The sequence below is a fragment of the Toxorhynchites rutilus genome, chromosome 2, assembly GCF_029784135.1.
Source record: "Toxorhynchites rutilus septentrionalis strain SRP chromosome 2, ASM2978413v1, whole genome shotgun sequence".
Classification (NCBI taxonomy): domain Eukaryota; kingdom Metazoa; phylum Arthropoda; class Insecta; order Diptera; family Culicidae; genus Toxorhynchites; species Toxorhynchites rutilus.
Genome location: NC_073745.1, coordinates 86,804,289 through 86,821,145, shown reverse-complemented (window position 1 = coordinate 86,821,145; position 16,857 = coordinate 86,804,289). Strand labels below are relative to the sequence as shown.

The window sequence follows — 16,857 nt, the reverse complement described above, 5'->3', positions numbered from 1 at the left end:
GTATCGCATAATAATACATTCCAAATGACAATGGATTATTACCTCCAAGCATCCGCTTTATGATTTTGCAATTGCGCTGGCTCAGATAAATCACGGAATTTAGGAGTTTGTCCACCTGAATCCATAAATTTATTCACAATGTGGATGTGGAAATAAATTTTCAAATGATTGACTTGAGGAGCCGCACCGTTCGGTTATGATTATCCTACCCCTCAAACAACTGATTCGTCAATTTGTGTCGATAATGCAGTCAAAACAAACTCGTTGCCGAAATCAGCTGATCAAGGCTTTCTTATTAGGGAATGCGTACACAACAAAGCAGAACAAGAATTGTCCATCTCATTCGCACCAACGAAAGCTGTCGTAAGGGTTGAATGCATCTCTCCAATAACATTCCAATTACTGCGTAAATTCATCGTTGCATTTTGTGTTCCGATTGTTCTGGATTTAGTTTTATCACTTAGTGTTACATTCTGCGGTTTTGTTGATAAGCATTAGCAGCCGTAGGCGATATATGTTTCCCACAAGCGTTTCATTTTCGCCGAAGCGGTAGTGCATTGCTAATCGTTTAATTGTGCGCTCTGAAGTAGAAAATAGTGTTCGTTTAGTTTCTGCTACTTTTAGGTGTTCAGATAGAGTGAAGAGTGAACGTATTTTAAGGGTAAGCTACTTTAAGCTAATTATTTTTATTCACTAGGTATCGCCGTATTTATTCTAAGTCCGTGCATATCTTTTATTTCGCTTTTGAGCGTTTCGGTTATCAGACGGTGCTGTTTTATTGTCGACAGCCCTTTAAATTCCACTGATTCCACATAAATTTCATACATTGATCCACATCCTCCGGAGATGTCATTCACGTGCACTTGTTTTGCCTAGAAGATAACGGGAGGTCAATTACTCCTATTGGATTCTACACCAGATTCCACAAAACTCACTAGAGGAAATTTGTTTTGTAATGTTTTCCGCAGAGTATCCTCCGAATTCTTAATCGCACCGGACGTTCCCGACCAGACTCGGTTTAAAATCTGAAAAATCAAAAACCCATAAAAACATATTCCGGCAATCATCTGCCAAAACGATAAAACCAAAATCACCATAACCTCAATACATACCGAGATATATCTCCTCCCGGCGAGTTTCACAAAGTTGGAACTCATGCCTCCTGAAGCAGCAACTTACGTTGCTACACCGCCGTGGTTTGTGCAAAATCACTTGAATTTTCGGTAGTTTCCAGCGAATGTAACTAATCGTATTGATGGACTTGTGCAATGCTTCGAGAGCATAAATCTGCCGGATTTGTTATGAAACCGAATAGGATGAAAGGCTGTCTACTTTATCGACAATTTCATTCATTCAGAAACTCATGAAACGGCAGAAACATTGACAGTGAACAGTGGGATAGTATTGTTTATTTGGGTATTTATTTCATGTTTATGTGAGAAAAATAAAATATGCAAAAATAGGAATTGCGTGTAATTATTCGTATTTGAATTGTTATTTTTCCATTTATTTTTATATACCGTGTTGCCAACTATGATTGTCAAAAATCGAGAAGGATAAAAATAAACTGACCAAACGAGCGACTATATTTATCTCCACCCGATCCATCCTCCAGTGATCTTTTGGCATAATGGGTTTATCCCAGGTTCGGCATCACCCTCCCAACTCCGGCAGCACTTCGTACTATATATCTCCCCGTTCATCATATGACTCGAAAGAAGAGCGGTTTGGCCATTCCCTTCACGTCTGTCAGAGAAGGCCTTCTTCGAGAACTTGATGTGAATGATATATTTGACGTCATCGCTTACCTGGGGAACGTGAAGTACCCGGTCCCCTGCCATTCGTTGAATTCTAGCATCAAGTACGTCTCGTCTTTCATTATGAGTACGAAAGGAAGTTATTCACTTCTTTCGCCGGAAAGAAGTTTTTCACCAGTACCTCAAGCTACTCCTTCTGGGTTATTGTTTGCTGCTCAGGTACGGCCGGTCTCGTCTGACGCTTCCGCATAAAAATGTCCATTTTGGCCAGATTCTTCTCCACCGTTTGGCCGCTTGCTTCGATCTCCCGGCTTAAGGAGCGGCAAAGAGATGATATTGTAAACACCAGATCGGCTATATCTGGTGGACACAAAGTGCCTCAGGATGTCCAACTCCTTCGCTGTGGGGTGGAGTTGCTTGACAGTGCTGCTGCTGCGAATCAACATCCTTGAATCATTTTTGTTGTAGACTTAATAAACTTAATAAAATTATCTTCTTGACTTGGATGGCACTAACGTTCCAGTGGAACTTTTGCCTTCTCAACGTAGCATTACCTGCGTCATTTTTATTAGTAACTAGCTAACCCGGCAAACTTCGTCCCGCCCATTTACTTGATTAATTCTCGAGTAATGCAGAAATTTGTGTTTTAATTGTATGGCAGCCACCCCTAAGAGAGGGGGGAGGGGTATCTAACCACCATAGAAACATTCATTGCACCCTAAAGTTTCCATATGCCTAATTTGGTTTAATTTGCTTGATTAATTCTCGGGTAATGCAAAAATTGGTGTTTCATTTGTACGGCAGCCCCCTCTAAGGGAGGGGGAAGGAGTATCTTAACACCATAGAAACATTTATTGCATCCTAAAACCTCCACATGCCAAATTTGGTTTCATTTGCTTGATTAATTCTCGAGTAATGCAGAAATTTGTGTTTCATTTGTATGGCAGCCCCCCCTTTGAGTGGGGGAAGGACTGTCTAACCATCATAGAAACATTTATTGCACCCTAAAACTTTCACATGCCAACTTTGGTTTCGTTTGCTTCGTTAATTTCCGAGTAATGCAGAAATTTGTGCTTGCCAGGCTCTGATTTGTATGGCAGCCCCCCCTTAGAGAGTGGGGAGGGGTCTCAAAATATCACGAAAACCTTCCCCGGCCCCAAAAACCCCTACATACCAATTTTCATGTCGATCGGTTCAGTAGTTTCCGAGTCTATAAGAATCAGACAGACAGACAGACATCACTCCATTTTTATATATATAGAAGAAGAAGATAGATAGATAGATAGATACTTGGTTGAGATTTCTATGCCGAATAACACGCCTTAAATGTACTCTGGAGTGGCAAGCTCTAGAATACGCGTGACCACAGTGCAAGCCGGAAGCATTTTCTTTGACGAAAAATCCCCCGGCCAGAACGGGAATCGAACCCGAAACCCCGGCATGACAGTGTGGGACGCTATCCACTCGGCCACGGGATCACACAAAATTATCTTCTACGCCATCCGAAATTAGTCCATTTTTGAATGCATACGTTAACATTAAAATCGATGAAAAATGAACCGAAATTTTCGAGCATTCCATTCGGTAATTTGAAGAAAATTGTAGAATTTGAATCGTGCTTGCCAGGCTCTGATTGTTCGAGTGATTTTCGGGCGTAAACAAAATCTAAACCACCGAAAAATCACAACTGAGTGCCGATACTCAGAAAGAAATAATACTGATCAGTTTAGACTCGCTAAACTATGGTGTATGTTCACATAACGTATATACATAACGTTTTGTTTTTTGTGTCCCGCGTTAGACCTCTGACCATCTGGTCACTTTAATAAAGATAAAAATCAAGAAAAAAAAACAGGATTGCTTGGGGCGGGTTGTTCTTAACCATTAATTGTGAATTGCCATAAAGTATCGAAAAAATCGGGTTTGTCGAATTCGGTTTCATCGAAGTGTGTAGTTGACGGTTGGTTTAATTCATAAGTGTCGTTTTGTTCCCCCTGTTTGGTGTAAGCAGTGGATATTTATTTTGAAATAATGTGGTAAGTGTCATAAGAGAGAAATAAAGTTGTCTGACTAGAATTCTTTTTCGATTTTTCCGAAAAGTGGACCACTATTGTTCTATCAGTGCTGTTGAATGTGGAGGAGTTAAACTCTTGCAGACGTTGAAAAGTTAGTGTGACGACAGATATTCCAATCGTTCATATTTGCTTCCCAAAAACTTACGGCATCTTCTGAGTCAATTTAAGAAAAGTCAATATTATGAATTCATCGTACATGTATTGAAATAAATATTGATTAGTCAAATAAGGAAAGCATAGTACAGATGAATAAAAAGAAAAATGTCGATTTTAGTGATATTTACATTTAATTCAAAAATGTCTCTTGGTTCATTTCAAATCTTGCAACATATTTCTAGATCAGCAACTCTACGGCTACTCCTACGCATACATCATCCTAATTTTTTTTGCTTAAACATAATCGCACGAAGTCCATCAATCGTCGCTGGCTTGTTGGCATAGACCATAGACTTAACGTAGTCCCACAGGAAATAGTCTAACGGCGTCAAATCGCACGACCGAGGCGGCTAATTGACTTGGCCATTTCGTGAGATAACACGCTCACTAAACTTGGTTTTCAATAAATCGATTGTTATATTCGCTGTGTGGCTTGTGACACCGCCCTGTTGAAACCACATATTGTCCAAATCCATATAACCCAATTCGGTCCAAATATATTCGGTTATCATTGAGTGGTAGTGATTCTCATTCACAGTAACGTGCCGGTCATGATCATCATGGAAGAAGTACGGCCCAATGACGCCGTCGGACCATAAATCGCACCAAACCGTAATTTTTTCTGGACTCCATGGTGACTCATGGAGTACGTGTGGATTGCTGCCAGACTAATAACGCATATTTTGCTTATTGACGAAGCCATTCAGCCAGAAATGAGCCTCATCGCTGAAGATGTTTTTTTTAATGAAAATCCGGATCATTTTCAAGTTGTTGCTCAGCCCAATTCACGAACATACGACGTTTCTGGTGATCAAGCGGCTTCAGTTCTTGCGTCAATTTTATCTTGGATGTATCGCAAGATCTTTTCGCAAAATTTGCCACAACGACGTCACAGAGATGACCAACGCTTGAGAAAGACGTGTGAGAAACTGATTTGGTTTTCCCTCAATTGATGCATTGTGGCATCAATATTCTCGACACTACGGTCACTTCTTTGTCTCACTGACACGGGAACATTTTGTACTGTGCCTGTGGATTCAAATTTTTCCACTAGGCGCTCAATTGTTGATCAGGCAGGATGATTATGTCGATTATGTCGGCTGTAGCACTGTATAGTATTGTTGAGCCCCTCGTTTCTATGAATATGAACGGTAGATTCAACACAACTCCCGTGTGTGGAATCTGAGAGTCTCTTCCTATGTGTATATTTTGAAAACAAAAACAAAGAAACAGAGAGAAGCTTCACATCCAATCATTCGAACGACCTTAAGTTTATACTTTCCTTGTTCTCTGGTTATGCGTCCAGTCCATGCCGCATCGCAGGTATCCTTTTTACGGGATCATCCGTGAGAAAATTATAAAATAAATACTCACGAGCCATCAGGATGAAATGGCCAGGAAAATAATTTAAGATTTTTCTTCAACCGGATGCTTGCAATCTTTGGCTATGTCCGAGGTAGCGTCCGTGTGCGAAGAAAAATCGGGTTAATGTATGGTGATTATTGTTTCATTTCTTATTTTCTCGGATATAGTTCTAGGGTCGGAATGACAATACTCACCAGCTTACTTTTTCGACGGAGATCGATAGTCAAGTTATTTTTTACATCTTCAAAGGTACTTCTACCAATGAGAAGCGGAAGGTGTACAGTTTAGTTATGTTTTTGGTTAAATTTAAGTATGCTTTTATTCATTTAGATGTGAATAAGTTTGTTAACTAATAGTAGTTCTTGGAAGATCAACCAAATTGTGTTCTTCAGTTGTTCAGTTTCGTACTTCTCCGTATTACCGCTTTTTTCGGTGGGCGTTAGGAGTCTACTTTTTCTGAATATTCACATAACATTTCGCTGGAGACCGGAGCTGCGAAGCGCTGAGGGTTAGTTACAGACAGAACAATATATCTGATACTGGAAATAGAGGAAGGTTCAGATTCTGACGATGACAACATATGACCCCGATAATGTTCATGAACAATTCTGTAGAAGGAAGACTTCAGTTTAGCTTTCGAAAATTTGATTGGTTTAGGCCAATCAGTTTTAGTTGATTGGTTTAGGCCAATCAAATTTTCGAAAATTCAGCAGGGAATGATGTAGCGCTGCACTGATTTTAGTATTGTTGAGCCCTCGTTTCTATGAGTATGAACGTCAGATTCAACACAACTCCCGTGTGTGGAATCTGAGTGTCTTTTCCTATGTGTATGTAATCGGATGAACTGCAAAGCGAGTGCTTTTCCTCTTTTCGAATCAACAGCTAGCAATAATTGAGTGCCAGATGTAACTCGACGGCTCAATTTAGCCAAGACACGTCTCAGAATTTATAACAATACTGAAAGTCGATCGATTAACTGTTGCGAAACGTTAACAAACAATGGCGCTGATAACTTGCATCTTAATATGAGTTAGTAACCATTCGTAAAGAATTCGTGCTTCCTAGATAGCTATGAAAAAAAATCGGATGCATCAGAAAATTATTAGAGAAGAAAATGTGAATATATTTTGAAAAACCGGAATGTTAAATACCTAAATGAAGCCGGTTCATTAGGCTAAAGAAATTTTCATTATGTCGAAGTTGTATTATGCATTATGAGATATTGATCTGTTCGTCAGAAATAGTTTTCTCAACCTTCGCCGGTCTCACAAACACACAACACTTTCCTGACTGTCGATTCTGGCTTGGTCATCAGTTACCACCCGCGTCAGGAATCGATCGACTTTATGTCTTCCATCAACTTATTATAACAACTGATTTACTGTACATGAAGTCCGAACACGGAAGTTTGATTTCGCTCCCTTGCCAAAGTGGTCAACGTTTCACATATCATACTAGAGGCTTAGAGTTCGATTTATGTTCTAGCCGGCGAATATCTCGTCAAAGAAATTACTTACTACTTGCACTGTTACACTCGTGTTCTGTTCAATTTGTTATTCAGAATATCAAGGTGTAATATTTTGCAAAGAAATCTCCACCAAGTACTAACACAAAAGTACGCAAGCAAAACTACGATGAGATGGCGCCCTTATAACACGTTAAAGTAAAAGTATTTTTACTATACTTCATTTAGTTTATTTAGTTTAGACAGTTTTGACGTAGGACTACGTTTAACCTTTCAATATAGGGGCCCATTTCAATATTTCGGTGTGAAAAAGTGTTCAGTTTTTGAACGCTAATACCTCCTCAATTAATGAATGGATTTTGGTTCCAAATACACACATTGATAGGAAATATCATCAGCAATTGTTTATTGTTTACACATTACGGTTTTTCAGCTCATATAAAGTTCAAATTGATGAAAAATGGAAGAAAGATTTTCCTACTTTCCCATACATTTTGTCTGCACTTCCGCAGCAAACAGCTATTCATTACAAGCAACCACGGGTACGGGCGAAACGTATGGAGAAGGTGAAGGAGGGAGACAAGAAAGAGATTATAAATAAATATAGGCGGTCGCTACAAAATCAACTATATGGCTATATAAAGTGAGCGATGGTGAGGTTTGGCCACATTCTATCATCGGACGCCAAGCAGGAAAGACGCTATCTTGAAATTGATTTTCAGCATAAGAGATATCGCTACATTTGCCAGGGATGTATGCGGTGCGATACCGCAAGAGTGAGAAACAGGAGTTTCAATGAGATGTGGAGCAGGATGTACCACATTAATTGAAATTTGACCCCTTTCCTGTTGACCGGTTGATTTGAAATTTGGAACACACCTTTATTTCTGCAGTCATTAAAAAACTGCGTATTTCATGATCTTGAAAATCCAAGATGGCGACCGCTACAAAATGGCGGATTACATATTTTCTCAAAGCCCCATCAATATGGGTATCAAATGAAAAGGATTGACTAGTAGAACACAGTTATTTATGAAAAATGCAAATCCAAAATGGCCACCACCACAAAATGGCGGATTAAATATTTTCTCTAAACCCCATCAATATGGGTATCAAATAAAGGACTCGACTAGTAGAACCCAGTTATCAATTAGGAGTGCAAAGCCCAATTATATCACGATATCAGACGGTAAATTTCTATTACGATACTTGCCATCAAGTGTGTGTTCGTTGCCGGCTGAACAATAACCCCTACAACATTTGCACGACAAATTTTGATTTTTTCGTATTTGAATCTAAACGTTCAAGTGTTAGCTGAGTGCTGAGGTTTTATTTTATCCTTTGATTTTTTCTGTAATTTTGTACATGAAAAGTTGGTCATTCTGGGATCTGTGCTCCATGATATTCGAATAAGGGACACCCCTTGGTGTAGTCCTACGTCTCTCCGGTTATGTCCCCGACATTACCCACCCGTATTTTTTTTCTAGATTGACAAAATTTCAGACACACATATAATCTACCATCAAATTAGGGTGTTATAGCTCAACAATTGTTGACAATGGCAATAAAAATTATGCATTTTGCAGTTTGCAAGCGCCATTGTTATCAGGTAGACTCAATGGCTGAATAATATTTCTTTGTTTGACCAAGATGTTTCTGAATAACATGAATAACAAAAACATTGTAAGGGGTTGCATCTTGGACACGACCGCATATTTTCGACGTAGAACTACACAATTATATTATGTAATCCACTTGTGTATCACTTCGAATTTTATTTTAGAATGCATCGAAATTTTTGTAATAGATTATGTTCTTCGTTACAAATAAATTTGATGAACGTCCTTTTACGTTGATATGAGGCTAAGGCTAGCAAAATATGTGAATGGAAGAATTGTCAAACGATCATTGTATTGTATCATTTGCTCCTGAAATTATTGCACATCTCATGTTTACGTAGTTCTCGAACAGCGAAAGTTCAGTCACCTCTAGTATCTGAAGTGACGATTTTCTCAGGCTTCTCAGTTTAAAAGTACGTTTTAGGGAACTTTAATTTTTGAAGTCCGTGTTAGGGAAATACAGCTCAGTGGGAACAAATATAACCCCAATTTGCATGTAAATTTGCAGAGCGAATTTCAACAGATACATCGATTTTGATGGTTGTGTTGTGGAAACCGTAAATCGGGCCATTCAAAACTTGGCAATAAGGGCGTTTAGGTAACGCTTATCATTTTACAGTTATTCAATTGTTCATGAAAAATGATATTTTAATAATTGTGATAGACGCGTAGAAATATTTCCTATCAATTGATGCAAATATCTTTTCGGTCTGTTAAGAAATGTTCGAGTTATAAGCATTCGAAATACGGGTAGGGTTAGCGCACAAATCGGCAGAACAAATGTATGGGAAAAAGGAAGTTCTTCCAGTTTTCATGAATTTAAACCGTTTAGAGATTAGCGAATTGTAATGAATAGCATATCAAACAAATCTTAGAGAATTTCCGATTGGTATGCAAATCAAGAGAATTCATTCATAGTGAAAATATTTATTAACGTTAACTTCATTTCATAAAAACGTGACCTGTTTTTTTTATTTGGTACCCTGAAAGACGTAGCTCTACGTCAAAAGTACTCGGGATAGCCGACGATGATGCCTTCGGCATTTTAACCATATTTATGTTCTGAACCCATTGTGCGCCCGTAATGGTCAAGCGATGTGAAATTTTCTACTGCCGCTAGTCGTCGATAGAGGATGTTGTATGTCGAGAGTGATGCCAGACAAAGCTTAATTTTGGTTCGCTTCGGTCTGAAAACGATGATAATAGTTTTTTTTCAATAACTGTGTTCCAATTTGGAATTAAGGCCCCGTGAGAATATAAACTAGCTGGGTGTTCTCACTACTTTTCTTAGAAAATGATTTAACAGTTGGTAGTTTCCATAGAACTGATAATAAATACGTTACGTTAGACGTTGAAGTCCGTTCAACCCGTTCATCTGTGGGACTCTGGACAATATGATTACCATTGCATGAGAAAAATGTTTCACTCGAAGAATCATCATAATTATCCCTTTTATCTCCGTTGGATGATAAGCAGAACTATTGAATGAGTGTGGTATTAACATAGCCGACCAAGAGGTTAACAAAATTTAATCAACAACAGCAAGCTGTTGAGCTGTGGTTCGCTCTTTGCAAAAAAAGTTCTGATGGTGTCTGTCGATGTTTAGAGACCTCCTCGACGATAAGAGAAAGACATGGGTGCTTATTATGTTCGGTTCGAGTTCGAGTCCAAACAATGCGCCAGGTTTTTGCGTGCTAAATTGCCTCGGCCAATGCCCTCATTCTTCGTTTGACGTCAGTGGGGGGGGATATAATGCGATTGGAGTTTTAACCTGACAGCTGCGTATTTTATTCGAGATGTCGACAAATAAACTCCACGGATTATTATGATGCAATCCATTTGGAAGGTGGGTTGGATTCGAAACAGTAAGTCTAGGAGATTAGACCGAATTCGGCTTATATCAAATGCCGCATTGTGGGTGGGTTGTAGAAGAAGACATTTCTGGAAATGCTAGCTCAATGTATCCGAAGAAGAAATGATGAAATCATTCAAAAATTTTCTCATCCATTGAATTGTCAGCGGTCGTGAAAAATTCGAACAAGCGATATAAACTAACTTGTTAACGCCCGGCAATTTTCGAGAAGTGATTCTGTAAACAAACCATGCCGACTATGTCTCGCTCCGTAATTGGTACTAATGGGAAAAGTTTAACCCACATAAAAAACTACCACACACACGTAGACTTGGTCGGAATACCAGAACCAGTAACGTTTGGCTGTGGCACTATCATCATCATCATTCCCTCATGTATACGTTACGGCGGACAGAGTTGTTTACACTTCTCCGCTCCGCTCCGAGCTCCGAGTGCTACGCTTCCAATAAAACCCAAAACAGTTCGAGTTCATTCCAGTCCATACAAGTTATTTTTTTCGTTTCGTTCCACTTCTTTTACGACTCAGTAAAGCCCCACCACCAAATCGGCCGTTGCGGCGTGGTCTTTTTGATGGTAAACATTCCTGATTATCATTAGAGAGATGGGGTTATTGTTCTTTGAGCATATTTGGTTTTCTTCGCGTCTTGGTAATACTTTATGGTCGATCCGTAGTAACTCTTCTTTTTTTCTCTCTGGTTGCTTGCACATTCGTTCCCTTTTCATTTCGCCGAAAGGAACGGGCTGCAGTACAAGAGAAAGAAACATGCGGCATTCGGGCGACCCAGGTCAAGCCAACTTCAGGGCCAGACACGCTCGGCAGTTGGCGCTTAAAATGCTGGAGAGCATTTTTTCACTCTTGCATGTGTATAAGAAATTTTCACAGGGCTGAAAGCGGGTTCTCAGCAATGCTACGATACAACACCGTAAAAGTCATGCGAAATTTGAATAAATAATCACTCATTGTCACATACCGTGTAAGCTGACCTTAACGTTTGATTGAGAAACATACCTATACAATTTTAACAAAATGATGGTTCATTCTAATGACTTTTGCAACACGCAATGTAATTTACGATTTCACGCAAAGCGAATGGCGTAAACAAGATACTAATCATGTTCAAAAATCATGTATCTGTACATGCTAAAGGGATACTCCTGATTCATGTGATTCCATGAAAACTTAGCTACAGATTGTAAAGATGGACTTCATATATAGAATCATCGCTTAGTGGTGGCAGCTATGTGCAAATACGTTGTAAAGCAGAGAATTACGTCATTTCCGTATAGACACGCACTTATGGAGAAGATTCCAGGAAGCCTCAGAAGGAGAATGACAAGAAAATTGAAACATCCATAACATCAATCACGCTTTCTCTTCTCATCGACTCATCGGCCATTGATGGTTCGTCAATAGACCACTCACCACGAAAGACACATTTTGAGGTTATCAGAAAGATGGAGTTTGTCACATCACTCGTGGTACACTGTCATGGTTGACTCTGGTGATAATCACTGAATTTCATCGCAATCATCGTATTAAAATTTTTTTTTCGGGGGACGATGGTCACGATTTTGCAGTAATGATTTCGAGACGTTTTCATTTCACGCTTCGCACCACTGGCGATGATCGTCATCAACACCGACCGCATTGCAACCAAGCAAAGTCTGAAGGAGGACAGCAGCACAAGAGAAAAAGCGAATACTGAGCAAAACAGAGAGAAAGAAAAATAACAACAGAAAGTTCGGAGGGAAAGAAGTAAATAAATCTTAGAAACAGATGTTGTGGCTGGAGAATTCCTAGGAAAGTTCCACATCAAAACACACGGAAATTTGTTTTCGTCGCCGTTGATCTGTTTTGTGTACATCGTAGCAATGGCTCTTTTTTTACTTCTAACGGTATCAAATCTGGAACATTTTGGGAATGTTGGTGGATGATGGCAAGTGCATGGTTTGGTTAACATGAATGAAATACAGTAGAATCCCGATTATCCGCGGAATAGTCTGGCTAGCTCATTGCGAATAACGAAAATCGCGGATAACGCAATAAAGGACTAAAAATGAGTTCTAAACACGAAAAAAAGTATTCCAGCATGAAAACTATGTTTTATCAATACAGAAATCATAAAACTATCCATCTACAAGATCTTATACACCAGTGGTCAGATAAAGTGAAACCCATGACCAAAACAAAAGTGCATGAAACTATCACTCACTGACAATTTCCAGGAAGGCCTATAGATTTACTATGGAACTCGCTGTCGGGGTTCCACTGTATTTTTTCTCGTTGTTACTTATGATGGTTACAATTGAACATTGCGATGCGCGCTGTTTGATAAGTCCTTAACCTAGATGAGTGATACCACGCTAAATATCAAAACATGGATGATATCTTTCTGAACAGTTTTCGAACAATCTCGTTCCAAATTGCATAATGTGTCAGTTATTAGTATTCAAGTGACAATCACTCTGACCTAGAGCTATCACCTCTAAATGGGGTTTAATCTATAAAAATTACACCGAAATGACGTAGAAAATTACATCGAAAGCCTCTTCGAGAGGCAATTTGTCGTAGGGTAAATGATACTGGTTTGTTCAGTCGAAAATATGATCTTTGTTTGTCCACTTTTTGAATGCTCTAGCTCAGCGCACCTGGGTTGAATCAGGCATTCAAATGTTTCAAAACATATAAATAAAATTGTCTTGTAGTTCTATAGGATATTTTTACGGAATCACATGTTTTAAAGATTTATAAAATCTACTTTCTATTGGCTTCAATGCGCCCCTCATTTGAGCCAACTTTTCATCAATCACCAGATGGTTGTTTGGTACGTATTCACCCCTTTTTTGGATTCTAACACTTACAAATATTGTAAACATCATGCTTGCACTTCATTTGTATCAGATTTATATATCTAAATCACGTAATTAATCTCGATGACCTCAATTCCGATCATGATTTGTCCGATTCACCGATAGGAATAGACTAATCGGTCTTAGTCTACATTGTAAAGTCGAAAATACAACAACTATCCATCACTCCGAATATCGTTACATTATACTCGAAGGAGAATAAAGTTGTGCCGTTTCAATCTCCAAATCAAAAGCACTGATTCCCAAGGTCCGAAGGGTGATCGCGGTAACACCAAGCATGGAAAGATTTTACGAGAATGATCATTACGTGTTGACCCCTTTAACTACGGCAGTGTGCTCCGTCGGAGTGCCCCCGCTGAACGGAGCACTGCGCCGAAAAGTATGCATATTGCGCTGGTGTGATCGATGTGCAGTATCAACCTGATGTAGACGACAATCGTACACACAGGTCCTCGCGCGGATGTTGCCTATAGATGACGCTCGCAGCGAAAGGGTTAGGCAGGGCGGAGTGACTTCTCATACTGTGAATCTGGTTCAGAACTGGTGTCGGGAAAATAGAACCGACTTTTTGACCAAGAAGAAGTTGCCTGCTGGTTCACCAGATCTAAGCCCGTTCCATTATTTCCATTATTTCCATTATCCATTTTTTGGTCATACATGCTGTCGAAGGTGAACGAACAAAATGTGTCTACTTTGGACCAGTTGAAGGCCGCGATCCTCCGAACTTAGAAAGAAATGCCGATGGAAGCAGTGCGTGTCGTCTGCGACGGATTTGAAAAATGTTTGAAGCTAGTCAAAAAGGTTAAAGGCGGTGTTGTTCTGAAACATGTGCTGTAAATGTTAAACACAATATTGCCTTTCATTCAAAACAATAAACAATGATATCTGAACATGTTATGTAACAAAATTGAAGTTTGAATTTGTATGAGAATATATTGGACATGGTGTACATATTTGAAATCCGTAAAGTCATACTTGTACACCTAATAATTTTAACACTAAACTCGGTAAATGTTTGTTCCATCTGGTCAAACAGCTGCTGTATGACTACTGGGTTAATATATCAGAGTCTTGAAGCATATGATGGTCAGAATCCGCCGAATATCACAATTCAGAAAGCTAGACTTTCAGCTCGAAGCCGCATCTATGCTCTAAATCATTCATCGTGTTCATCTGATTTGACACTCTGTGACTTTTCACTTTTTCTTTGCAAATTTAGGAAGAAATTTTTACGACATTGGGCACGCATTCGAATTCTCTTACAATTCTTTGTTCTTTGTTTTTGAGAGGCTTTAAACTTTGCAGTTCATTCGCTCTTCCAATCGCTGTAAAATTGCTTTGAAGCTGAAAAAAACTGCTTTGAATTATAAAATCAACAAATGTGAAAATATCATGTTTAAAAGTTTATTTTCTCTACCGGTCACACGGTTATGGTATATGTCTGAATCAGAGATGGGCAAACCGTTCACGAAAGGTACGAAAGAACTAGTTTGCCGAAAAGAGTGAACGTGGGGAGGACTACCGTTTCAAAGAACGGTAGTTCTCCCCACGACCTGATTGCGAGCGAACGGTTTGTGAACGAACGGAACGAACTGATTCCGTAAGAACGGTTTGCGAGTGAACTGATGGAGAGTGAACTGTTTGTGAATGAACTGATTCCTTAAGAACGGTTTGCGAGTGAACTGTTTGAGAGTGAACTGATGGAGAGTGAACTGTTTGTGAACGAACTGTTTGCGAGTGAACTGTATGGCAAAGAACTGATCGAGAGTGAACTGTTTGGGAACGAACTGTTTGCGAACGAAGTGTTTGCGGCCGAACTGTTTGCGAACGAACTAGTGCAGCTGAACTGATTTGCGCTGGACGGAATGGATAAATATAACGAGAACGCTTGTAGGGAAAATAAAACGATTTGTCATTTATGAGCAAAATGCACGCAGGGTTTATTTTGTTAATGTATACTCAATTTTGGGTTAAAAATTAAATTAGATTTTCGTAGTTTTAAAAGCAAAACTATATATTTTTAATTTCATGTATTTTTTCAGTTCCGCGTAACAATCATATACTTTCAGATTATCAGAAAAAATCTGGTGGAGGCTGGGGCGATTCATGGATTAGATAAACATAAAATTTTATAGTGAGGGCATGTTGAGAAAAGAGTTTTTTCGTTGCTTTCAATTTATTGTTTGGCCTATTGCGTGTATGTGTTATCGTGATTGTTTATATGATTGATTGTTAGTGAAAATCGCTGCTTTTTTTGCCTGAATGAAAATTATGAAATATGATCTTACATGGAACCTGTGTGTTGTCCAAAAAGAGATGAAAAATTGCACATATTTTGTGAGCATCAAATTATTACATAAACTTTTGTCGACCGATAAACATATTTTCACATACAGATTGAGACTTTTAAAGAAGCAGCTTATTTTTCCCCACTAAATTTCAAAAATTTAAATCCCATACGCTGTCTATTGATGTTGGGTTCCAGCTAACATTCTTTGTTGTTCTTAATACCGCTGAACGAAAGAGCAAAAGAACGGTTCAAAAGAACTGATTCACTTAGATGAACGGTTAGTGAATGAACCGTTCATCAAAGTGAACTGTTTTGCCCATCTCTAGTCTGAATGAATCACTTATGCTCCATGAACTTCACAAACATTAAAGTTTCATTACAACAGCTTGGGAACCAGCGAGGAGAATCTTCTTTTAGTCCAGTGCAAATATCCGAAGGCGAGCACGTCTTATTGCCAGATAGAAAGACGGTTATTCTCGTTCAGTCTTCGTTCGGTTGATGATTGAGAGCGAGGGAGCATGGAATGATGCCACGCACATGGAGGCCAACGCAACGGAAGAAGAAGAAGCCATGTAAAAATCAATAACAAAAACAAAAAAAAAGAAAAGCAAGAATGATATATCAAGAAGCAGTTAAATGTATTGAGAAGAAGTTTTTTCGTCTCTGAACATTAGAGAGCGCCGACAGTTTATGGGATTGATGGTGGTGATGATGCGGACGCTGGCGGATTTATGTACATCTTGAGCGTTAAACAGTTTACTGATTCATTGTTGCCCGTTGTCTAATCGCCTGCAGGGGAGGTTTGGGTTTATGTTGGACTTTTGAACTTGACCATCAAGCTTAGGTCTGAGGAAACTTTACTTTTGAAATATTATTCTAGAGGAATTTTCTATATTTTTATATGAGAGTATATAAAGACATAGACAATAGTCTCCGCTGAACCGGATGCACTGAAACACGGGAATTCCGGTATACGAACACTGTGCCCCATACGGAACGCATGCAATAAAATCTCAAAGCATAAACAATGAATGCGCAACGCGCTAAATAGCGCTTCCTGCTCTCAAGCGCGATACCCTCTTTTAGTTTTTTTTCTTTTTACGCTCGCTCTAGCTTTCCACTATGATTTGCTACCCGAAGACTGGAACGAAGAGCGGAACCTGTCGGCGAGCCATTCTCGTGTTGTCTCTCATTCCTGTAACCTTGAATATTTCTCTAAGTTCAAACACCCATTCATAAAACTATAAGCTAAGCATAAATAAATACTCGTTTCTTCGTTCGCTGGACTGAGAAATTAGGACGCGGAGCGTGTATACAAACAAACCCGGATAAGAGTTGCCAGACAGTGAGGATTTCTGAATTTGTGATTAACCCTTTGCGGTCGTA

At 39.2% G+C, this 16,857-nt stretch overlaps 2 protein-coding genes across 3 annotated transcripts in view; one reads left to right on the top strand and one right to left on the bottom strand.

The window, feature by feature from the left end:
- The first annotated feature begins 360 nt into the window (after positions 1 to 360).
- LOC129770204 (xaa-Pro dipeptidase) overlaps positions 361 to 16,857 on the top strand; it is a 326,892-nt gene continuing 310,395 nt past the window's right edge. Inside the window, exon 1 of one of the 2 annotated variants that reach the window (XM_055772898.1) lies at positions 361 to 661. The gene's annotated coding sequence lies outside the window, so the exon portion shown is untranslated. The remainder of the gene's footprint in view (positions 662 to 16,857) is intronic. The other variant, XM_055772894.1, reaches the window with a different exon arrangement.
- Positions 654 to 1,327, bottom strand: LOC129770207 (bolA-like protein 3). The gene is made up of 3 exons (XM_055772901.1): positions 1,113 to 1,327; positions 936 to 1,025; positions 654 to 872 (listed from the first exon to the last, which is right to left on the bottom strand). The coding sequence occupies exons 1-3, from the start codon at positions 1,155 to 1,157 to the stop codon at positions 687 to 689; spliced, it is 321 nt and encodes a 106-aa protein (XP_055628876.1). The 5' UTR covers positions 1,158 to 1,327; the 3' UTR covers positions 654 to 686.

Bases quoted from the DNA above. Each gene is read 5' to 3' on its own strand.
- LOC129770207 (XM_055772901.1), bottom strand. From the start codon at position 1,157: ATGAGTTCCAACTTTGTGAAACTCGCCGGGAGGAGATATATCTCG. The intron at 1,026-1,112 runs GTATGTATTGAG...TTGATTTTTCAG, and splicing joins CCGGGAGGAGATATATCTCG to ATTTTAAACCGAGTCTGGTC. The intron at 873-935 runs GTGAGTTTTGTG...GTTATCTTCTAG, and splicing joins TACAAAACAAATTTCCTCTA to GCAAAACAAGTGCACGTGAA.